Here is a 26,155-nt window from a genome sequence, read left to right as displayed (position 1 = left end):
CAATAATACACAAAGCAACACATGGTGAAAGACACTAGACATCTTCTCTGATGTATATCATTACCTGGGTTGGCTTAATTTTTAAAGGCATCAACCAAATAAATACTATTTGTATTGTTCCATGCTTATGTGCAAGCCAGCTTTAATGGCTTCATTGTTGCGGTTTGCCCTTTGTTTTTTCTTCCATTCAATTGCCTTGGGGGACCATTATGTTCTTACAATGTGTAACTACACTATGTGAATATCCATACAGGGAAAGTAATTAAACACACACACAACTTCAGTTTTGGAAAATTGGTGTAATTGTAGTGAGTCTGATAACTCAAGTTTAATGAATGATAGAGCATTGTCGCAGATCGGGTTTTGGGGTCAATAACATACCCTCTTCGATACAATCTCTCAGCCTTTGATACACATTTCATTTAAATAATCCAAGTAGTTACATCATAAAGACATGCTGCACACACACACACACATACAAACAAAACACACACGAATAAATATATTCAATAGTGTTAGAACAAGATACCCTCATCAATAATGAATGTGTTTTGCAAGGCTGAATTCCCCCCCCCAACTCTCTAGTGTTCTGTTATCCACCATATGATTAATAACCAGGAGCTACCTAGACTAAACAATAACAAAGGGGCAGAATGAAACACACACACACACACACACACACCACACTGCCATACTGAAGATAAAATACTAAGACAGAAACAAATGGAAATACACACTGCCAACATTTATCTAGCAGCAGCTAATAAAAACTACATGGACCTGCATCAGCCAGTTCACCACACAATACATTGAAGTTTGACATAAAAGGCTTTTGGTAATAATTATATTATTAAAATAATACTGGTAATAATAATAATTCCGTATGTATGAGCATTTGTCAACATCCTATCTAATGCCTATGTAGCACAAACATCGATGGGTTCCATTGAAGTACAGTACTAGGCTTGTCCATTACCTTTTTTGATACATTGACCTTTTATTAATAAAGGTAAAAAGTGCTCTGGACAATCAAACAGAACAACTATAAAATGAGCAGTTGGCCAGTATTGACCCAAAACCTATGACAAAAAATAGAATAACATATCAATTGCAAACCAAGGTTGATACTCGCTTAAAATTGGGCAAATTGCATGCTAATCATGCACACATAGGTCTTCACATGGCACCACATGTTTTGGAAGATAAAAGTTTCAGAAGAAGTAGTTTTGGGGTTGTATGCTAATATGGTTGATAAAAACTAAACCAGACTTCAACATGAAGATGCCCAAACATCCCTGAAAACCATGGCAGCTTTTCAATAACCTGGAAGCTCATCACATATCGGAAGTGCAAATTGTTGTTAGTTGAAATGACAAGCAGGTTGCACTAAAACCATACGGGTCAATTGATTCAATACTACTTAGTATAACATCAAAGTCCATCAGCAAATCATAGCTATATAAGACATCAGCCTTAAAGTTTAAAGTGTTTGTTTTGGTTTGGTTTTGTATTGAAAAATTGCTCTGACAAGTGACTCTGCATTGTCTAAACCTTGGAGAGAAGACTAATATGAGAAGTCTGAAAATGCCTCATATTCTTTGTGTTCATGATATCCCTTATGTGTATCATAATGTTCAAGCTGTGGAGAAAAACAATATTTTTCCACGTGCAACCAGTAATCTCATATGGAGATAAAGCCCTAGTGACTATGATGTCAGCATGAGGAAGACAGGTCACAGCAACAAACATTTGTGTATTTAACTGAAAACTGAATTAAACCTTGAGTTGTTTTATTCCCCATCAGCATACAAATATAATGACTCATATTCACATAGAGGTATGTAACTGTTTCTACAACAACTTACTTCATTTTCTACTTCTGATATTACTGCCCTTCCTTCAACTCCCTCACCCACCTCTCTATATGTGTCTCTATATGTGTATACTCATATGTACTTCTAAATGTTGTACTTTTAAATTAAAAAATCAGTCCAAACAGATATCATCCCTCAACTTACCATACACATTATATCTTTATTCACAACGGTACTTTTTAATTGGCCCAACTCTGGAGATAGAAACAAGATTTGTGACTGGCGCAACAATTATTGTCATAGCACTCAGAGGTTTGCAAAGAAAAAAGGATAGTGAACTATATCTTCTGCTCCATTCACTGGCATGAAGTAAAAACACTATTCTATTCACATGGTTGCTATGACTATATATAAATAAAACTCAGCGTTGTTATACTGATGCAATGCAAGCATGATTTTTTCTTCTTTAGTGAATAACCAGTACGAAACAGCAGGACATATACCATATCAGTGTTTCCCAAACACTGTCCCATGGCACATTAGTGTGCCCTGAGAGATCATCAGGTGTGCCGTGGAAAAATGCCCACTTTTACTTGATTGGTCCAAAAATGATTTATTCAACACAATCGTATTTTCGGACGCTATCTATGTAGCATGCAGTGAGAGGCAGAGCAATTAAATGCTATTCCACTAGATGGCTGCTGGTAGTGAATTAACCTGTGTATCTACCTGCTGCTGCTCAAACAGCTGAATAATTAGTGATGCTTTGACTGAGACAGCAGCAGTATACGCAATGCATAAATATTTTAAAAGTCCTGAAAAAAATTCTGATAAAGATAAAGGCCCAAGTATGAGTAGTGGTCAAAGAAAAGTAAAAAAAGGTCGTCTCGAGACACTACAATAAAAGTTAAATTGAGTTTGGATTCACTTTTATTGGGGAACCAACTGAGCTGACTGCGTTATGCCTGGTGTGCGGGGAGAGGCTGTCCAACAGTGTCATGGTTCCAAGCAAACTTAACATCCTACACTTGAAGATAAGAAAACTGACTATTTTGCTCATCTGCATAAACAGACTAAGAAACAGGCAATATTGTTGAAGAAATCCACCAAAACGCATGAGAGAGCTCTGAAAGCTAGCTACAAAGTTGCTGAACTCGCTAATTCCAAACAGTCACACACTGTGGCAGAGACATTAATACTACCTGCCTTAAAAATCATCCTAGAAGAAGTGCTCAGCCCTGGCGCTGCTAAAGAAATAGCCCAAGACTAGAGTTTCATTCTATTTCATTAAATTTTTCTAACGTAAAATATGTGCCGTGGCTCAAAAAAAGGTTGGGAAACACCGTACCAATATATCTATGTAAATCGGTATTTATCTGAACCTATTGGTATGGTGAGTCAGTTTCATTGCAGAAAGTTACTAAGATGGTTCTTTATTTTATCAAGTATGTTGCTTGGAGAGGGGGGAAATCTGACATAGGACACATGAATAACTGCCATGATCAAAGGGCACAGATACTCAGATGCGTTTCTCTGTTGCAAACAAGTATGGTTCTTGTATGGCTATTTAATAGCATATTACTGTTCTACATTTCCCAGCTCCCTCTGTTATCAAACCATTTTACAACTGTTCTGCTCAGCTGCATCAACATCTGACATAGTGACCATACTGCAAATATTCACCAGTCCTGATTTCAGAATTTTATCAACAGCTAAAGCCACTAGAATACCAATGAGAAAAAAAAACACACAAAATCGTGTGATGTTATACACTTCATCTAGCGAGCTCACCAGCAACTGTGTATCTTACTAAAGCAGAAAAATACCATACCTGGTAAATAGAATATATGACTGAATAACTGAATAAAATAAAATGGCATCTGGCATGCTGATGGTTGTCATTATTGATATGGTATCCTTTTGATTACACAAATTACATTTGTTAAATCTTTATTGTCTGTTTTTAACATTACTGAATAACCAGACAAATTAACATATTAATAAATACACTGGGCTGAAATATTGATAGAAATAATGTATCACTATGTGTAAAAACTGCCTGGAGATAGAGACAGCAGTGATGAAAAGGAGTTTGTCCAGCTTACCAAAGATGTTTGTGGAATGTCCTTTCTTGGCAAGGGGCTTCAGCTCATTGTGACCCCAACCGTATTGTCTGTAACTGTCCCAGGCATGCTTCATCATCTGAAAATGGAAACAAATCAACATATTACTTGTTGATTATCGACTAACTATGTTGCTCCTAAGCCCTGAAACTCATAAAATTGTTGATTCAAATGAAGGAAAGAACATGTGCGGGAAATACAACAATGGAGCATCTTTTCACAATCTTATTGAATAACACACACCCAAATATACACACACACAGAATGTTTAGTAATCTTGATTTTTGCTTCAGTCCATAAACTGACCTCAACAAGCATTTGCTGATCAAATGAATGAATCTTGCTGTTTCTGCTACTGCGCCATACTGTAGTTTTATAAAGGCCCTGTTCAGCAACTTTATATATTTCATTCACTTGATATATTGAAACAAAAGTTTATTTCATCATATGACTTTAAAATGTACACAGCAAACTATAGGGTCTCCAGAAAAGAAAACACAATTAAAAGAAACTGAGCCCTGGCATGGGCTAAGAAAGAGCTACGAGGTGAGGAAGGAGTGCCAAATTTTACAACACTACAGCTGATCTTTTAATTTCATCCTTGTTTTAAGAATACAGTTATGCTCAAATGGCACTGACAGTTTCAGAAAAATAGATTTCAATTTTATGTGACCTTATCAGTCACTATCTGGTTCTCTCGGCATGTTGATTTAGACCTCATCGAATTAAATCTTTTTGATCTGACTTACCCATCTACAACACCTCACTTTTTTTTTGCGATCATCCTCATTCCCAAAAACGGAAATATCCCTGGGAGCCCTGACCAATCCTCTTAGAATATTCTGCTGTAAAGGGGAGTTCCAAGTAGTGTTAATGATGAAAACAAAGTCGAAGTGATAAACACAAACTACTCTGCAACCTTGTGCTTTGCTACTAAACTATGCCAATTTCTCTTCCTGTCAATAGGTCTGCTTGTTTAATTTCCTGTCTCTTTATGTCACTATAAAAGTATGACTGTCTAGAGCCTCCTCTCTTGCTCACAGCCAATCTATAAACACAATAGCCGGGAGATTTACTGTGGTCTCGGCCTGCCATTGTTCAAACGTTGCACAAACATCACGTATATAAATCAATTTAAGACAGACCACGACACAGGCACATTCTCTCTGATACATGCTGGTTGGATTCTTCAATGGATTTGATTGGCACAAATACCAAGGACAAGTACAGCAGTGTAGGTTGCTTGACAAAGTTGACCAGAAAGTTAGCCACAAGAAAAATGGGATTGATTCAGCAGCAACCTGTCGGGTAAACAGCATTTTGGGAACCACAAGGGAGAGAGGCAGAAATTAGGTGGCATTAGTTTGTGAGTGGCAAGTACCTGCGACAATTAGAAAGGGACCTCATCAACTATATTACGTGGTTACAGAGTCTGGAAAACTTTATTGTCCAAGTGCTTATCCAGAGCCGGGTCACATGGCAGATAACTAAGGAGGGGAATCCAGGTGTCCCTGCCCCTTGCAACACATTGTAGCTCTTCATGCAGTACCCTAAGGCATTCCCGGGCCAGGGATGATATAAAATCATTATCTAGGTTGATATATGGAAGAGCTTTAGCAGGAGGTGCCCAGGAGGTGTCACATGTCTGAACAAGCTCAAGTGACAAGCAGAAGCAATGGCTCTACAACTGAGCGTCCACAATGCAGGATGAATTAAGGGCACTAGAGGTCAGTTTCTTTATCTGAGGTGGACTCATGGGAGATATGCCTGCTGTAAACACTTGGCAGGCAAAAGAAACTGAGAACATGGCTAAAGATAATGAAAAGTGGTTGTGGAAAAAGGATCTGCACGGCCAACTTGATTGTTTTACTGACAGCACTCGATACTTCCTGATTACCCTACGTTTCAGGAGTTGATTGGGTCCCTGCAGCCTCACTGGTTGCAGGGGAGGAAGGCAGGAGTCGTGTTGTTTGCTGAAATAACCTTCATTATCTAAAAAAGTACCACTGCAGAGGAGCACGCACTAGTTTGGATGGCTTTGATAAATGTTTGGTCATTATCGAATGAGTCCGATCCTCTGTGACTCTTTTTGACTCCCAGGAGCTGGATACAATGTTCATACATGGAGACATGGCTGCATAAGGGTGAATTAGCACCCATGCTGGAGCATGCTAGAGTCCTACCAACACCATCTTCCACAGGGAGCTCTGTTTCAATTTTGAAAGACTGACTGAAAGGCAAACAGATTCTGAACTCTCCCTCCAAAAGCTTTGAATAAAAGCTCTTCAAGCCTTCTGTGGTGTTAATTTAGGAGATTTAAAACACACCCAAATTTGTAATAAGGACTATTTAATGTAAAAGGAGTATTTTATCTCTGAATCTACAGACGTTTTATCTGTTTAAATTCTGAATCATGAGAGGATTTGGACTGTCAGAGATTTTAATATTCACATCTGTTATAAGGGCAAGCCAGTGGTAAATGGCTTTTTAAACACTGTTAAATCTTTTAATCTGACACACTTTGTGTCAGTCCAACACATTGGCATACCTTGGAGCTTATGCTGAGGTATAAGTTGTCTATTTCAGTGAATGCCATCTGCTAATTGCTAGTTTCATACCAACTTCTGATTTTAATTGGTATAAATTTGGGGGGGGTGGGGGGGTCGTCATCAACATTGTTGACCGTCGATGCCACTTCATGTGGCTATGGAGGCCGATGTTTGAGTTGCTCACCCATCCACAGATGGAACAGGCATATCCTGGTGTTCGGTCTGCCTGTTGGTGTCGTCATGCACGTCTGGTGGTCCTCCTTTCAATGAAGATGTTGTGGATTTGTTCAGTTAATTTGTTGTAAATAGCTCACAAGGCTGGTCTGTGAGATGCTAGTGCCTCAAGGTGGCCAGGGTTGATGTTACAGTGCCTCAGGAGGCTGAGAGGTTTTGGTTAGATATAGTAGCACTCATCTCGATCCATGGCTCTGGTCCTAGACCCAGTTGCCTGTCGAGGTGGTAACCCCCGAATCCATTGGAGGACCCAAGCTGTAAGGAATGACTTCACACTGAAGAAGGATTCCGACCAAACCTTTCTGGCCTGTGGGACTCCAGAGGCAGCTGACAGATAGCAGCAGACCAAGAGTCATGTAGCTGTTGTTGTTGCAAAGGCAAAAACTCAGGCATGGTAGGAGTTTGGTGAGGAGAATGACCAAGGTGCCAAAAAGATTCTGGTCCACTATCCGGTGGCTCAGGAGAAGGAAGAAGTAAGCCCTCAACACTGTGTACAGCGGAGATGTTGGGCTGCTGATCTCCTACCTCTGTCTTTCACATGTCATGCCCTAACTCTGCTGTCTTTCATACCCTTGTTTGTCCCAGCCTTCACACATCCTGCCTATTTTTGTTTCTTTATTTTATTCATTGCTATTGCCACTCTATTCATATTGTCGTTTAGTTCAGATTGTGTATCTTCCTTTATGTTGTACATTATAATCCCTGATGTGGTTGCTGTTGTTGTTGCAGTGCATTTATTTGTAGATGCCTTGCTACCTTCTGTCTCTCTATTTATATTTATATTTATTTATTCTATTTATTTGAAGATTATAACTGTTACGCTGCTGTGACAAAGGAATTTTTCTGATGGGGATCAATTAAGTTTATCTTATCTTAACCTGGGGCATTGTGGGTTGGTGGAAGGAATACTCCCATGGTCTCCTCAATCCTGACAACAATAAGGTAGTAGAGTCAAGGGACTCTGCTGTGGACTCTCCTATTTCCAAGCCTGAAATTTATTAGTAAAGGAGAAAAACAGCCCCGAAATGATGAAGTCAAACAGAGATCAGCAAAAACCAGGTTGTAGTCATGCCTAACCTTACTTATAATTTGATTCCTGGATCAGTTTGCATAAATCAAAATACCAGGTCATGCTGACGAGGAAATGCCCTTGAAATGGGGGTTTCAACAAGACGATGTCTACTGTTAGAAAGTTGGGCATTATCTATTACCAGGATTTGCCATTTAGCTCCCACAACTTGCACTTGTATTCTGAAATTGAGGCCTAATCTGTCTCAAGATGGGGAAAAACAAATTCAAGCTTCTGTTTCTTTCATACTGGATAAGTGCGTCTGTCTTGTCGGGCTGTCCTAATAAGTCATTAAAGACTCAAGCTAATTCAGAGTACTTCTTCACTCGTTCTATATGAGGGAGCATATTTTTTCAGTATTTGCTTTTCTGCTCTGGCTCCCTTCTTCTTCCCTATGTGGCACTAAATGGCCAGGTGCTATCATATCTCAGAACTGTTAGAAGCCAATCACCCATTCAGATCTTAACATTCCCTTTCTTTACAAATAGGCTTAAAACCTTTTTTCTTGAGAAAGCTTATAATTGTAGTAGTTATGGTTGACTTGGGACTATCCCATCATCATACAGCCATTGAATTAGTCTGCTGAGAGATATTTCATGATGTAACCCTCTCATCCTTCACACTCATGTCCCAGTTGTTGTATGGTTTAGAGACAGTGGTAATGAGGAAAAGATAGGAGGCAGAGCTGGAGGCAGGAGAGCTGAAAATGTGAGAGTCACAAGGATGGATAGGATCAGGAATGAATCCACTAATGCAGCGGTCCCAAACCACCGGGCCGTGGACCAGTACCAGGCTGTGGATCATTTAGTACAGGACCGCAAAGAAAGAATAAAGTTGTTAAAGAATAGATTAACTTAATTTTCATTCGTCTTCCTGGTACTTATTTTGAAAAATTGCTACTACGCCTCACTCTTGCAGCTGACTCAGTCAAAGGGTTAGACAAGTATGTTGCCAAGCTAACCCTTACTAAAATGGCCCGCAAACCAATTTCACTGGAGAGTTTATTTGACAAGGGAGAAAAAGCAAATGACACCAGAAGGGTCCTTGAGTGCCAGCAAAAAGAGCTGCATTTAAAATTGAATACCAAGAATCTTACTTAAAGAGGTTCACTACAACAGGTGATTCACATGCCCCCTTCCACTCCCCTCTTGGTCCACAAAAATGTTATCCGGGATGAAAGTGATCTGAGGCACAAAATTTTTTGGGGCCACTGAACTGGAGAGACAGCACATGTTACATGTTTTGGAGATAAATTCAGAGAGGGTAAACTGAGTCGGTCTGGACATGTACAAGGAGGGGTTGTGGCTATAGAAGGATACTGAGGTTGGGACAACCAGGCAGGGGGCCCAGGGGATGAAGAAGAGATTTATGGAGATACTGAAAGAGTACATCACGTACAGTACGTTGGTCTGAGAGCAGGGATGCAGAAAATAGGGTTAGATGGAGGCAGATGATTCACTGTGGTGACCCCTGAAGGAAGTAGTCAAGAAGAATATAATACAGTACTATACCATGTTAAAGAATCATGGTGTCCATAAATTACATTTACCTGAATTAATTAATTTTTTTAATTAATTTTATGATTTCTTTATTTGTTGATTATCTATTTGCCTTTGATTTTTTTTTACAATAATAAACATAGTGTTGACATGACATGGCCTGATATCCTCAATTTTACACTGCTGCCCAAGATGACTCAGCTTTTCTAATCATATCTGCAGGTTTGTTTTTTTTTTCCCAATTATCAGCAGTTACTTTTTTTCCACTGGGGCTTGAGCCACAGTAGTTTATGTGAATAATTTGAGTGGGTGGCTTGCAAAAGGAAAAAAAAAATGCTGCAGTCTTACAGGATTCAAAATTTACTCCTGTCCTCACCCAGCCTAAAAAACCCTATTCTGTGTTTTAAAGAATAAAGCAGCATCAAGTGAATTTAAATAATGGTTTGAGTGAAGATACAATATATTTTTGAAATCTTAAATCATTTAATCATTCATAAGAGTCATTCATATGACACAGCTACAGAGTTACACAATTTAAAAGCCGGCTGGTGCTCAGAATTTCTTTTGGCTTGAAAGTGACTTGAACTAAGCTTACAGATAACTTTTATATTAGATAAATTGTTCATTGACATATGATGAGGATAATCAAACCGTTTATCACTCACAGAGAGCAAAATAAAAAGAAAATATTGAATCTTGTTGCACACTTTGGGAGATATGGATATTTCATCCAATCTTCGCCATTACTTGTTTTTATCTTTTATCTCATTACATTTATTTATGCTTATATTTCAGTCATGTTTTCAATTGAAGATAACTATTTAGAAAATTAATAACTATCTAAAAGTTCTCTTTCTTCTAAAAAATATATTAATTACACTGCTCATCACTGAGATTCTCAAAAATATACTGACTACTGTATATGGCAAAATGTTCATTTTTCAAGTAGTTTATGGTCCCACTGTTAGGGTCGCATTACAGCAGTGTGAAAGACTTAAGAGACAAAAACATTAAAATCTGCATCAATCTCAGGCAACAACAGGAATTGTTTGTTTTTCTTTGTGACTATACATGAGACATTAGCTGCTTGATAATTACGGAATTTTGGGAAACTTTCTTGACATTGGGAAAATCATACATAAAAGATTAAAATGTAGAAAGAAACTTGTTTGGAACAGAGCAGCCTTCACTCAAAGCCTGGCTGTCATTTCTACCTGATAAATCATTCAAAAGAGGTCCCAACTTTCTGAACTCCTGTCAACATTGAGGCTGTATCTTATCATGCTACTGATGCACGTTGACAGCTCATGGAAAGTTCAGAGATAAGCCTAATTGTCAGATCATATCTGAAAAATTTCTTGCATCCTCATAGCGGAAATTGGGACATCATAGGAAAACAAAACAGAAAAGAAAAACAAAATGATCCCGACAAATAAGTAACACATTACAACATCTGACAAAGACACTTACATAACATGTCAGTCATGGGACAAGATCAACTTCCTTAAGGGTGCATTTAATCTAGGATTTAGCACCTTGTTTAATGGCAGGACTGACTTATTCACAAAAGAGTGTTTCAGTCAAATCTCTATAAAGAGTTGAATAGCTAATCCTCAATTGATGGATCAAGGTATAATATTAATGATAAATATAATAATTTATCCTTTATTAATCCGTCATGGGTAAATACGTTCTCTGCAATTAACCCATCATGATGCAGTAGGCTAGCGTCCACCAGCGTCAGGGGAGCAGTGAGGGGTTCAGTGTCTTGCTCAAGAACACTTTGACACAGTAGGAGGAGCTGGGAATTGAACCAAGAATGTTTGGTTCCAAAGACAATTGCTCTACCTCCTGCACCCCGCCATCCCCGAAAACATGGTGTTTAAGCGTTTGAAGATGAAAGTACATTAATCTTATTTTTTACATTTTCATATCAATACATTTTATTCAACAAAACTATCTTTCTATCCATTAAAGTACCATTATTCTATCAAGTACACTATGATTAGAACTCATGGAATTTCACCTTTTATAAACTGAAAAAATGTTTTTGAACATTTCGGTATGTACTATTTCAGAAGAAATGTTTTTATTTGCAAAAGTTTTTATGTTTAAAGAAATGCAAAATTCCATTATGCAATCAAATGAACATAGCTCCCAATACTTGATTATAGCTACAACCTCATTTCATGCACTTTGAGTTAACATTACTTTAAGAGGGGGTAAGGTCACATGCAAAGCTCAAAAGTAGAAAAACTTGATGCTGAAAAATGTACATACTTCATTTCGAGGGCTGGAAATGAGCACATTTTCCTAAGTAAAGAATTGGAATATACGGTTACATATACATATACTGTTCAACCTGCACTGTTGGGACAGGTAGGCACAAATAATGTTCTTTGCCAGAATCCTTGTCTCTTAGTTTCTCAGTGAATTTACTACCACAGACCTGATAAAAATCGACAGTGCTAGTGCTCCCATTATATTGTTATTTGTGAAGAGGAATCTGTACTGGTTTAATTTTTATGGGCCACAAATGTCCTTCCCATGCCACTGCACACCTCATTGTACCTTGCCCGCTTTTTAATATTCAAATACGTAAAAATATATATTCTTTGATTAAGTTAAAACAGGTCACTCTTAAAGAAATTAAATGGGAATATAACATTGTGGTTTCTAATAACGAGCAATAAAGAAAAAATGAGCGCACATTCCGGTAGCCCATACAGTTGTTTATTTAGGAGTGCAGGATATTCCCTTTGAAAGGATGTTATGAAGAGAACAAATATGAAATTTAGACAGAAAAGAAGTTTGGAGTGAGTAGGCCGGAACTCATGCAGAGCAGGTATTCCTGTTCAAAGTGCCATTGCAAGAGTGAAAATATGAGGTATTTATACAGGCGAGACAGGCTGAGGTTGGTTCAGTGTCTATTGAGCAAGACCAGATAAGACCATCAGCATTCTGCACAGACACCATCCTGTCTGTCTTGCAGGTTTTTCTGATAAGAGTTGGAGCAAAGAGACTGCAAATTGTTTTCACCTGAAGTGGAGTAATCCTACATCATGTCTCTTGAACTGAGCTATTGACAGTCATAGATGTTGGCTCAATCAATCAACATGTTTAGACAGGCTGATACCACTCAATAGTTTTTTTTTTGCCGTTCACAAGAGTATTGTGAATCAACTGCTGATTCAACATATGGCTCAATTTTTTTTTGTTTTCTGGAAAACTTGAAAAAAGATTATTTTAAGAAGGCAATGGTATGTGTATATATATATATATATATATATATATATATATATATATATATATATATACATGGTATGTACACACACACACACACACACACACAAAGCATTTAAAATGCAATAACACAACTCAAAACTCTTTTGCTACAGCAAACAAGTAGGTCATTAGTCTAATGTAAAAAGACACACTGTGACAAAGAGTTGGTGTTGTGTTTATCCCATGCTCACACAATAGTTGTATTCCTTTGAGAAATCTTCATACATCTGTCATCATAACCAGATTCTTTCAAGTAGGGCATTTTGGAAATGCAAAGTCCATGTAAAAATTAAACAAAACTATTCTATACTAGATGAGAGTAGGGCCACTGAAACTGTGTGACATCCTCTTGCCCCTGGGTGAACATAAGACAACCATTGCCACTCCTGAAAACAACTAGGTTTACCGCTGTGTCCCTTCAAAGTAGCAGGCTCTTTGATTAGAAGACTTGGTAATCACCAGGCCAAACAGTCAGACAAGCGCTATCCCTGGTGACAATAACGGACAAAGAACAAAATGGGATCAGAGCCACTGCAAAGGAACAGCAGGAAAGCTGGCCAAACTACTAAGGGGTTGTGACCAGAATCATCAGCAAGCACTGAATCTGCACCTATAATTTAGCCCAGAGGAATGCCTCCCCTCTACACTCATAAGGCAAACTTTCAGCTGTGAAAGAGCTGGCTGAAGAGAGAAGCAGCTTCTTGCTTGGGAGGAAGGACAAGAGTTTGGGGAAACCTGTGACATGGATGAACTTCAGGATTCCACAAGTATCCATCCATACTGCTGCAAGCTGCAGGAGACATCCCAGTTTCAATGGATGAAAGTCAAACACTTTTGGTACCCACCCTCTGGTTCTGCTGTTGGCCAACAGGCACCAGAAAAGATCCAACGAGCAGAAATCAAGCCAACATCCACATTTATGTATGATTTGTAAGGATCACTTTAGATGGCTAATCAGAACCATTTCCAAAAAATCCATCCCTTTGAAGGTAACATATTTTCCACTGCTGTTCCATTTTATTTAATGACATGATATGTATGTCATTGTATTGACCTAAATGTAAATAATTTGCAAGTAAATCATTTGCATGGCATCATAGCATTAACTGCATTTGAGGTCAATTACAGAATTCAATTCTGTAATCAAATTCTAGGGCAGAACTTTGTGCTTTATTGTTTTTGATGGCTTGTTAGCTGCCACTAACCAACCATACAAAGTCAACATCCAGATCTGTAAACCAAAATTGGCAAACATAGTCCAACATAATTGTATCCACCATTAATTGTACAACAATGCAGTATTGAACCACAGCTTTATACCAGTTCATGTGTTTAAATAACTAAATGATGAAGAAACCTGGATCAGTACAATATTGGTTTTACTTGAGGAGCTATTTCTGCATGATGCAAGATGAGAAATAACTTTTGAAAAAAAGAATTTGTTTTATTACCTCTCGAATCTTGTCGCGCTTCTCTTTGACATCTGGCTCAAGTGGCTCCCCATCATTGACACCCACAACCTTGGGCATGGGGACAGGTGGCAAGGGTTTGGGCCCCAGATCTTTCTTTTTCAGGTCTGTCATCACTTTGTTCTTTTCTGTTTGAATCTCTGCCTGTAGCTCCTCACGTGACTTCCGCAGCTTCTCCTTTGCCTCCTGCAGTGCTCGTTCATGGTCTACCCGTATCTTGTCCCGCAGGCTCTCCTCCTCCTCTCTGTGGGAGGCAGGAAAAAGGCAGCAATTTTATTTTCATTCTATACTATTTTTCTTTTACTCAGAATTAGCCAAAGAAAACATCTGATACTCTCCTCTGAGAACATAAACATAGTCGTTCAAGGTTGACACAAAGAAGAGCAGGATATTTGAGGATTAAGCTGTGAAATAGCTGTCACTCAGAATTAAATTAAAAAAAAGAATTCAGAGTAAACAAAGAGTTTTGCAAAAAACAACAATAAATTAAAACATTACATGTGTTCAAAAGCACAATAGCTAATTATCTACTCAGAAAGTATACACAAACAAATATTTGAAGTGTTGCTTTCAAAATGGAAGCATTGATCAGAATTCAAATTAAAATGCATTAGCAGAATGCTAATTCATTTTCAGAATGGGGCATCATATCTTGATTCATCAAAATTAGTAATATATACCAGTAATCGAACCTGCATTTTCAGTTTCTTCTTTCCTCTACAAAGGGTAGAGCTAAATAAAAAAAAAAGAAAAATAACACAAAACTATCTTGCTCACCTAATGTCAAAGTAACCTGACAAAGTCAAGGGCCAAAAAGAAATATATCTAACACATCTGATGTAGCTACAATCAGAATGTGTATTGTGTACAAACAGCTAAGAATCAACTACTGCAAAATATGCAGAAAGCAATGCATTTAATAAAAATACTAATACTTGTTTAAGCACCATCATACAAATAGTGCTAATACAACCACTGCTACTCTGGTGGTAGAAATTAATTTAAATAATTACTACATTTCTGAAAATCTCATGAAATCTTTGTTCCAATGTTTCTCTCTCCTCTCATTGTTGCTCTTAATTGTAAAACTGACAAACAAGTTACCACGATGTTCTGTGATTCAATAATTAAAGGCCAAAGGGAATCTCTCTTTCTCTCTCACACACACATGCACACACACGCACACACAGACACACACACACACACACACACACACACACACACACACACACATCGCATTACTGCCCCCGCCCCCTTAGTACAGTAGCGAAATAAGGCAGGGCATGGTGAAGTCACGTTATGCTGGGACAGGAAGGGAAAACATAAATAAATAAATGAATAAAGGATAGTTGCCTGTGTTGGTGTGCTCATTTTACCAATGTGTCTTCATTTCTGCTAAAACAGAGTTAAAACAGATTTCTGAAAGTGGTGTATAGCCATCTTGTGCAGTAAATCCTGTTAAATACAGCTGTTTAAAATCGGCATTAAGTTTGACTGGCTGACTGTGTTTAGAGGAATTTCTAAAGAATTCTTACTTTGTGGACAATATTTATTTTAAGAAATGGGAAATAACTTTCAAGAGAAAGCCCTGGAAATTTCCCAAGGCATGGAAATGGCTGCAAATAATGCCAAAGATATACAGAGAGGCTGCAGGGCGGGAGAGGGGGGTATAGACAGCAGCAGCACTTAGCTAAAAATGGCAGAGACTAAAAAAAAGGGAGAGAGAGGCCAGTGTTGGGGAAAACTGATTAGACTGGTAGTCACTAATCAGTCTGGTACACACTAAGGCAGGTCTACTGCATTAGTCGTCAGTAAGTCATCTAACTGACGACTTATGCCGTCAAAGCTCAAATTCAGGACCTATACATTGCAACCCATTCCTCACTTAGGGGTGCTTTATGCAGACACTTTGGCAGAGTAAAAAGGCAGAAGAATAGACAAGTGGTTGCTAAAAGCACAGGCACCAGTGTTTTGGCCTTGATTGACATTGCAAATTAAACAGTCATGAAGTGAAGCATGCATGCAGAACTGAAGACATTCTACTGTGGTACAGTAATGTGATCAGGGATGAGGGTGACACACTGAAGGGGAAAAATAAGGCCTGGGTGAGAGAATAAAGACTGTGTTTATCTTTGTTTGGTGAACATTTTCATTCTAAACCCCTATTCATCGTATTTTATTTTACTTTATTGATCTCTTACAGGAAATTCCTCTGCGTTTAAACCACCATGGATGAATAATATGCTGTGTTGCATGTGGTGATGATCCATTCTTGTGAGAATTAAAAGATCTTCAGATTCAAGATTCAAAGCATTTGTTACATGTACAGTGTAGAAATGTGTTTCCCTGTACAGTGAAATTCCTACTTTGCTGTCCGCAGTGCATTGGCATATGTGCTGGTAGAAGAGTGTAAACATTATTATAGATATGATTATAGATATCAATGTGAACATTGCACTAGAACAGTGACAGTGCAATAAGACATTTGAGTGCAGCTTGGTGTGCAACTCACAAAGTGCAGGTGCAAGGATGAGTGCAATCTGAGTGCAATTTAAGTGGCAGTAGACTTTACATGTGCAAGGAGAAGAATGAGCGGAGATGAACTAGACTGGTCCCCTTCCCACTCCTCCTCCCTACCCTGGCAATGCACACACTCTCAAAATGCTCTAGCTTGAACTCCAGAGCCCTCTGCCTTCTCTCTCCCCATCGACCAACCGTCTTCACCATATGATGAGAGACCAGAAGACTGATGTCTCAATTAGCCAGTCTGGTCTCCCTAGCACAACTTGGTCAGGTGAGCTTTAATTTAATTCACCTCTTAATGTAGAAAATGATCCTATGATTGAAGTATTTAATCCTAAAGCCAAGGAAGAAGATTGCTCACCAATAATAGATGTATACAGACCATGGAATAGGACTTACATAAAATAAGCCCTTTGAAACAACAGTTCTATCCTCAGATTAACCTATGTGCTGCCACTAAAGCATTTGCATGTCAGGCTGAAAAACATTTTTCGTCAAAAGATAAAAAAGAAGGCTAATCTTATTCCTGTATACGTGACATCTGGAATTAATGCTGATGAAATAGTGTTCTGAAGGAATGATTGAAGGGGCAGATGTGGGTTGGGAGGAAGAGGATGGAGGAGCAGAGGACCTATGGCAACAAAGGACGGGGCATGCCAAAAATGCAGCCAATAAGGACAGTGGACTCGAGACTGCCCAAATCCACACTACGCCCAGGGGAGAGGACGGGGAGAAGGATACAACTACCAGACAACATGACCTGATGACATATTATACGGTCATGCAGAACGCAGAAAACACACACACACACACACACACACACACACACACACACACACACACACACACACACACACACACACACACACACACACACACACACACACACACACACACACACACAGCAGGAGAGGGATTAACACAAATGTTAAATGCAGAGGCAGTGGAAATTTTACACAGTTTGGAAGAAAAGCCTCTTGTCAAACTTGTGGAAAAAGAGGAAATAACCTTCCGATGCGATACAGGGGCAGGCAGTTCTGTAATAACTGGAATCTGAAAATTGAAACTATGTTCATCTCAAATCAAACTAATTTATGTGGGAGCGAATGGTAAAACTTATCTTGAAAATATGCCATCCCCTATAGAATTATAAAAGCCTGAAAGTGTTTAAATGGCATACTGATGCTTTGTCTTATTGTAAAAAATTCCAACAAACTTATTGGGTTGAGACTTAATTGCACACCCTTGCATAGGATTCATTCCAACACCCAACAATATGGAAGCCAAAAAAATAACAGATGTTATTGTTAGGAAGAGCAAAAGCAAATCAAACTATTTCTTCAGTCTTTAACTAAAAGACAAGACAGTCACAGCCTTAAAAAAAAACAAAATAGATTCAGTTTGTGCATCGTCAGTTAAAAGTTTAAGTTTGTATTATGTACTGAAAACAACCAGTCACGACATCTACTTTCAGACCACATTAGATACAGTATCCTTTAAAGAATGAAGCAGAAAATGGCATGCAGCCAGGAATTAACTTGTTATATAAAGCTGGAGCAAATGAGGGAGATTCGCCCTGTAATATACCACTTTTTCGAATAAAAAAGACTGTGCAATCTATAGGATAGGAAAAGGTACAAAACTTACGAGCTGCAACTAAACCTTGAATACCTAGAGCACCTGTGGTACCCAATCCGCATGCATTGTGAAGTGATCTGCAGCCTGAGAAGACGAATTTTTCTGTAGTCAATCTGGCAAATGTACTTTTCTCGATACCAATTTCAAAAGAAAGCAAATATTGGTCCCATTTTTATTCAGAGGAACCAAATGTACATGAACTTGCATCCCTCAAGAACATATTGAAAATCCAAATACTGTATATTATCATCACAAGCCATGTCAGCTGATTTAGCGAAATTTGAACCGCCATGTGGGAGTCAAATTCTATAATATGTTGATGATACCTCAGTATGTTCAAAGTTCATACTAGCTTTATTTGAGTTTTTAAAAGAACAGGGACATAAAACAAGCAGAGACAAATGGTGGTTATAGAAAATGTAAGTGAAATAGCTAGATGAAAATTTATCTGCAAAGGGGCATTCACTAGATGAGTGAAAATAATCCATCCAAAAAGCACCAAATCCCATAAATAAGAGATGAATGTTATCATTTTGAGGAATCAAAATTTTTTTAAATCAAATTATGCAGAACAGACAGCACCACTGTCACAACTTATTTACTATACACCCATGGCTGCACGTGATAAAATAAACTGGACTCCTAAGTCAAAGACAGCTTTCTCCAAAATAAATATTATAGACCTCATGTGTCAAACTCAATGTGGCCCATGGACCTTGAGTTCACATCATTTTAAGTGGCCCGCGAGAACCTCTTTAAAGGTCTGATGTTAAAATAAATTAGTAAAATTGACCGTATACGACATTTTCCACAATTCATGACGATCACATTACCTGTGAAGTGACGGCATCCCACCATTAGATTGCAATGGGATTTTCAACATGGAGAAATACAAATGATTCCTAAATGTCCAGAGAGAGGAAAGTTGATGCAGATGGAAGGCTGTTTCAAGAGAGATGGGAAGGCGACTGCATGTTCATGCTTTAAGATTGCCTTTAAGATTGGTGAAAAAGATGGTCCTGGTTCCACTTGACACACTGCAAAAAGGTAACAGGGTTACCTGGTAAACGCTGTGCTGACACTACTGCCTTAGAATCTAATTAACCATGTCTTCAAGACAGAGCCGCTACAAAGGGGGGACCAAATAAGGGTGCTCATCTCAAACCGGCAAAGACTCCATCTCACTGTCTTGGAGATTTCGAGGGTAAAGACTGCTGAGAGGTAGTCAGCATAGGCCAGGTCACTAAGGGACGACAGGAAATAAATGTATTTTCATGGTAATGGCCCAACAGACTGAAAAAGACTCATCCAATAGCAGTATCTCCTCCACTTCTAACCAGACCAGAACAACATGCTAATCCTCATGTAAGAAAATGGTATGCTATCCACAATGGATCCAGGGAGCTGTCAACCTTACCTTTGTTGAAGGAAAAACTCAAGTGTTTTCAGTTTTCCATTGCAGCAGGACCAAAACATGAGTTTTAGGGACTATTACTGTGTGCAGTACGTAATGCTTGAATGTTTGGAAAAGACTGGGCATAATTGAGACAATCCAGTTTCAAGGTGAGCAGCACCAATTGTTCAAGTTTTGAAACAAGAAAGAACTGTACAGATATGCAGGGATTATACGTTAACAGTGAATCCAGTCTCTAGTCTGAAGGAGTACCGAGTGCAGTGTGTAGAGGACCTGTTTGCAACCCTGGCAGGATGAAAAGCTATTCACAAAGCTGGGCATGAATAAGGCTTACCATCAGCTGCTACTTAGACAAGGAGTGAAAAGTGTATGGGATTATTGATTGAGTACACTCGCCTGTTGTTTTGAATGACTTCAGCTCCTGACATTTTCTAAAGACTAATTGACACACTGCTGCAGGGGATACCACATAAGGCAGTGTACTTAGATGATATTCTGATCAAAGGGGCCACAGATGCAGAGCATCTGGCTGACTTAGAACAGGTGTTGAGGAACTGCTCAGAAGCAACATCCTATGGTGCATCTATGGAACAAACAACAAACTGATATTCCTAGCAACAAATCTATCATTCTTGGGTATGATGAATTATTGCAGAAAATTTATGCCAGACTTCACAAGGGTTGTGGCCCCACTATATAAGATGATTCACAATGAAACTAAGTGCAGGAGTGTGAGGCGGTCGCTTGGAAGGATGTAATATGCCCCCCACTCAGTAATTCTACTTGTTCGCTATGACCCAAATAAGAAATTATTCTTTCATGCATTGCCCTGTGGAGTTGAGGCATTACTGTCACATATAATGGGGATCAGAGAAGCCTACCCTGATGGCAGCAGTCACAGCTGGACTAAGGAGCTCTGGCCATAATGTTCGCTGTCAGGCGCTTCCATGAATTACTCTATGGCCATGTGTCTACATCTATGCAGCAACAAACCAGTGGTGACTTTGTTCAGTGGGATAAGATGCATTCCACCATTTGCCCCAGCCAGGATGCAGTGCTTAGTGCTCACACTGTCAGCCTACCAGTACATAGTAGTGTACAACGCAAGTACAGATAATACAAACGCTTATGCACGGAGTTGTCTGCCTTTTACTGAGACACCTCATTATGTGTCTCCAGAGACTGTTTTCTTACTAAAGAGGTTGTCAGAGACACCTGGAAAAGCATCCAAGGTAAAGCAGTGGAAGAGGGACCCAGTCCATTCCAAAGTTGAACTTTCCTTTCACAGGGCTGGCCAAGTGTGCTGTAAGGAGAGGATATTAGGCCTAATCCTAAAGGACAAAGTTTGCAGGATGGCTGCATCTCATCAATGTCATTGTCTCCCCCCAGACCATTCACAAATTGATAACGAATTACACGAGTCGCATCTAGGTGTCTCCTAGTAAAGCCTTGAAAGATCCTATGGGTGGTGGCCAAGACTTGGTCAGGATTTGGAGGACAAGGTGTCATCAGAGTAATAAAAACACACCTCAATCTGCTGCACCCATAAGAGTGGCTAGCTCACCTGTGGTCTTGGCTATAATTGGACTTTGCTGGCTCTTTTATTGGACAGAGGTTTCTTAGAATGTATGCTGTTCTGGATGTATACTCTAAACAGATTAAGGCCAATATCAAGAGCAAATTCATAACCCCCACAACTATCAACAAACTCAGGCAAGTGTTTACAGTCCACAGTCTGATAATGGTATGACGTTCACCTGTGAGCTGTTTAGAGAGTTCATGCAAGAGAACGACATTCATCTCATATCAACACCTCCTTTTCATCCAGCATCAAATGGACTGGTGGAGCAGGCTGCTGTCACAGTGAAAGCAGGCTGGAAGCGGATGAAAGGGGACTCTCTCAGTACTCAGCTTTTAACATTTCCTGTTTAAATCCCACCTCATACCACAGACTACAACTGGATGCTGTCAAGTCAAGTCAAAGCTGGACCTGCTGTGTCCAGACATGAAGGGAGAAAGACAAGAGAGACAGTAGGACAGAAAAAAAAAACAAAAGACAGGATCAATATACACATGAAAGAAGATTTTAATAAAATGACTATTTATGCTGCACAGGCTCAGAGTCAGTAATTCCCCCTCAGTTGCCAGTGATGGAACCATCAGCTGTTGAGGTCGGTCTGCCAGAGAGACCCTGGTAGAGGTTTCTGTGTCCCCAGAACAGGACGGACACTCTGTCAATGTCTGTACCTTAACTTGTGCAGTTTGTAATCAGGGCGGCATGGTGGCGTAGTGATTAGCGCTTCGACCTCACGGCACGAAAGACCCTTCAATTCCGACAGGGGGACCTTTCTGTCTGGAATTTACATGTTCTCCCTTGTGTCTGCATGGGTTTCCTTCACATTCTCCAGTTTGCCACAGTCTGAAAACTTGCAGTAGTTTGGAAAATATTGGGAAAATTGCCGAGATGTGCAAATGAGAACGTTAATGCCTGTCTGTTTATGTGCCCCTGCGATTGACTGGCAGTTAGTACCCCACCTCTCTCCCGATGGCACCTGGGATAGGCTCCAGCATCCCCCACAACTCCAAGTAGGATAAGCGGTAGACAATGGACGGAGGCTTGTAATTGTTTGGAATATATTACTCAAATTCCAAAAAAGTGGGGACACCTTGTAAAATGTAAATCAAAACAGAATGCAAGGATTTGTAAATCTCATAAACCCATATTCCATTCCCAGTAAACCATAAACCACAAATCAGATGTAGAAAATAAGACATTTTGCCATTTCAGTGGGAATTTTAAGAGAGGAATGCCCTTTTCTTGTCTGATACAGGATTCTAGCTGCTTAACAGTCTTCTGCCTTTGTTGGCGGACTTTTATTTTTATGCATTATCTGGCTGAAATATGCAGGGCCTTACCTGAAAGGGATGTCTAGATGCATTGCTCTAAAAATTTCAATGTACTTTTCAGCACTGATGGTGACTTCCAACATGTGTTACCTGCCCAGCCCATAGGGACTGATGCAATCCCATACCATCACAGATACAGGCTTTTTAACTGTCTACTGATAAGGTGGATTGTCCCTCTCCTCTTTAGCTTCCAATAAGAATTAAAATTTAGATTCATCTCAGCAAGGAGCAGTTTCCATTCTGCCACGGACCATAAAAATGAGCTTTGGCCCAGAGAAGACGACAGTGTTGCCGGATTATATTAAAATATGGCTTCTCCTTTGCATTTGCTTGTATGTGGATTCACTGCAAACTTTGTACACAGACAGTGACTTCTGGAAGCGTTCCTGAGCCCATGCAGTGATGTCCAGTAGAGAATCAATCCTGTTTTTAATGCAGTACCGCCTAAGGACACAAAGATCACAAGCATCCAGTTTTGACCTTCAGCTTTTTCTCTTAGAACCCTCCTGATTCTCTGAATTTTTTTATGGTATTGTACACTGTAGATGGTAGGATTGCTAAATTATTTGTGGCTGTCATATGATTCAAAATGAACTCAGTTTTCCATGAAATGGTAAAATGTCTCAGTTTATTTTGTCACACAGAAAAATAGAATATTAACCCCAATGGTCGACTAAAGTCAAACTTCAGATTCAGAAAGAGCAGTGTAGTTTTTGTCATGGAACAGTAGAGCAGATCTTCACCCTCACTAGTGTCCTGGAGGTTGCATGGAAGTTCATCCTGCCTCATCCAGATATGAGTCATATCAGATATACGAGTCAGTCAGTCCCTGTGCAACCCGCGTCAGATTAGTGCGTCGTTTTCCAGTGAGTATTAAACTCCACAAGGGTTTCGCTTTGTCACTTATTCTGTCTGTGACCTTTTGAATAGAACTGCACAGCCAGGGCATTTGAGGGATCTGATTTGGTGGCCTCAGGATTGTGTCTCTGCTTTTTGCAGATTATGTGGTTTTGTTGGCTTCATCCAACATGCTTATTGGAGTTTGCAGGTGGGTGTTAAGCAGATGGAGAGAGAATCTGCACCTCCAAATCTGAACCATGATCCTAAGATGGAATAAAGTAGAGTGCCCTCTTCGTGCTGGGGATGAGATCCTCCCCCAATTACAGTAGATCACCTTGGAGTCCTGTGCATCGAGAGGAGCCACATTTGATGTCATCAGGCAGGGTGCCTCCTGCATACAACCCTGGTGATGGAAGACTCATGGAGGGATAGTCTCCAAGGCTTGCAATTTGTTCCGAATGCAACGGGCCCTGCTATGACAGGAACATGTAAATTTTGATCATACTACACCAATGCCAGCCTCACCAAAACCAGCTCACGGGATGAATTTGATATAAAAGAATACATAAGCAACATGAACTAGAAATTCATTAAACTGCTACTCATAAATTATCCGCAATGGATGCACTGTTACGGACAGAATAGAAAAAGCATTATCAATCTAAGAATCCCTCCCTGTGGTGTTTGTTATTATTTGTATTCTACCTACTTTTATACTCTGAGAAACGTGGAAACAGAGTGTAAAGTTTTACAACATAAATTGGCCGATTCCTCATTATTCACAGAGGTTATGAGAAACCTGTTTGCTTGGTCTGTATGAGGCAATTTTCGGTGATAAAGAAATATAGTATTCAGTACAACTGTGGAGACTCCACTCGGCCAAATATATAATATAACAGTTTGCATGGACAACTGAAAAGAGAGAAGATAAATGAATTGGTGGTCGATCAAAGAGCTGTCTGTTTTTATTCGGTGCCGAGACTTCAGTGAATTACCAGTAGAAAGCCAGAAACCTAATTGCTGATGAAATAACATGAACATCAAAGCAATTCAGCAAAGAGGAGTTTGTTAAAACATGCATGCTGAAGGCTGCAGAACTTGTGTCCCACAAGAAGTGACAAGCTCTTGCCAACATTAGCCTGATGGGGAATAAAATTGTAGAGAATATTTTGGAAGTATTGGCATATTTGGATCACCAACTGTAACAAAAGTCAGATTCTTTCAGCACTGACATTACAGACGTTACTCAACTGGCCATATTTATTCATGGAGCCAATGTGACATTGACCGTCACGGAGGAGTTCCTGGAGTTGGTGCCTCAGATGGACAGCACAATAGCTGAAGGAATTTTCTGCCCTCATTTGCGCACTGGACAGAGTCGGAGTGGTCTGGTCTCGCCCTGTCGGCTTTGCTACAGATGGCACACCATAGATAGAGAAAAAAACTGGGGTTGTGACAAAATTCAGAGAGAACGTACAAGCCACCAATAGACAAGTTGATCCACTATCACTCCATTTTGCATCAGGAGGCATTGTGCAAAAATTCATTAAAATGGATCACATCATGGAGTTAGTTGTACGAACTGTTTTCGAATTTCATCCAAGCCAGAATCAGAATCATCATAAGTTTGACTGCCTCAACAGTGACTATAACATTACCCATGGCCTGCATACCATACTGAATTGAGGTGGTTAATTGATGGACACGAGGTGGTCCATCGTTGAATGCATCAACCATGACGACAAGGAGTGCAGAGGTCTGATTGCAAGGTCTGTTGAGTGGAACAACCACAACCACCTTCTACTCAACATTTCCAAGACCAAGTAGGTGGTTGTGGACTTCCAGAAGAATCAGAGGAGGCAGGTACCAATCACCATCCAGGGTGAAGAGGTGGAGATTGTGGACTCCAACAAGTACCTTGGGTTCCACATAAACATAACACATAAAGTGGACTGGATGCACTCGACAGGAAGGGTCAGAACAGGATGTTCTTTCTGAGGAGACTGAGGTCATTTGGTGTCTGTAGCGAGCTCCTCAAAACCTTCTACCAGTCTAAGGTAGCCAGCGCACTCTTCTTTGTTATAGTGTGCTGGTGGGGCAGTGCCAGGACTGGTGAGGTCAACAGGCTCAACAAGATAGTGAGAAAAGACCACTCAGTGGTGGGAATGAACCGTCTTCAATTGGTGGCAGTGGGGAGGGTGAAGGACAAACCTATCCTGGACTTTATTCATGGATGTCTTGCATCTTCTGTCTTCAACTGTCTCTTTATTTATATTTACATAAATATTTATATTCATTTTTGACATTACAACTGTTATGCCACTGTGACAAAGGAATTTCTCCTATGGAGTTCAATTAGGTTTATCTTATCTTATCTTAAGCCAAGCTGCTAGGCTGAAGTGTTTTTGACCTTCAAAGGGAAATCAGTCAGAAAAATTAAAGATTGCAAGGCTGCAAAAAAGTTGTTATATTACATTGACAGTATACATGCCTTCAAGTTGAAGCTGAGTTTGTGGGAGCTGGCAAGTGGTGACCCTGCTAATTTCCACTGTCTTAGGAGATGTAACTGCATCATTAATGTGGACTTGACACTGTACAAAAACAAGATTGCAGGATTGCTACCGGAGTATGAGAAACGGTTTCAGATCTTTGGTGAACTTGAGAGAATTCACATTTTTTTGCTCAGCCTTCACAGTTAAAGCTTCTGATGTGTGTCTACATCCAACCAGAAAAAAACGCAACGTGACTTGGATTTAAGGGACAACTTTGCCTCAGTGGACTTGTGCACATT

At 39.6% G+C, this 26,155-nt stretch overlaps 1 protein-coding gene across 1 annotated transcript in view; it reads right to left on the bottom strand.

Moving 5' to 3' along the window:
- Positions 1 to 26,155, bottom strand: part of man1a2 (mannosidase, alpha, class 1A, member 2) — a 74,261-nt gene that overhangs the window by 32,744 nt on the left and 15,362 nt on the right. Inside the window, exons 3-4 of the mRNA XM_086145249.1 lie at positions 14,025 to 14,286; positions 3,920 to 4,016 (exon numbers count right to left, since the gene is read on the bottom strand). Coding sequence (XP_086001375.1) covers positions 3,920 to 4,016; positions 14,025 to 14,286 — 359 coding nt within the window. The remainder of the gene's footprint in view (positions 1 to 3,919; positions 4,017 to 14,024; positions 14,287 to 26,155) is intronic.

The sequence above is a fragment of the Fistularia commersonii genome, chromosome 4 (assembly GCF_037954325.1).
Source record: "Fistularia commersonii isolate RoL2024-O1a breed Wild chromosome 4, RoL_Fcom_v1.0, whole genome shotgun sequence".
Taxonomy (NCBI): Eukaryota; Metazoa; Chordata; class Actinopteri; order Syngnathiformes; family Fistulariidae; genus Fistularia; species Fistularia commersonii.
Note: the sequence above shows the minus strand (reverse complement) of the source record. Positions and strands in the feature narration are given on the sequence as shown.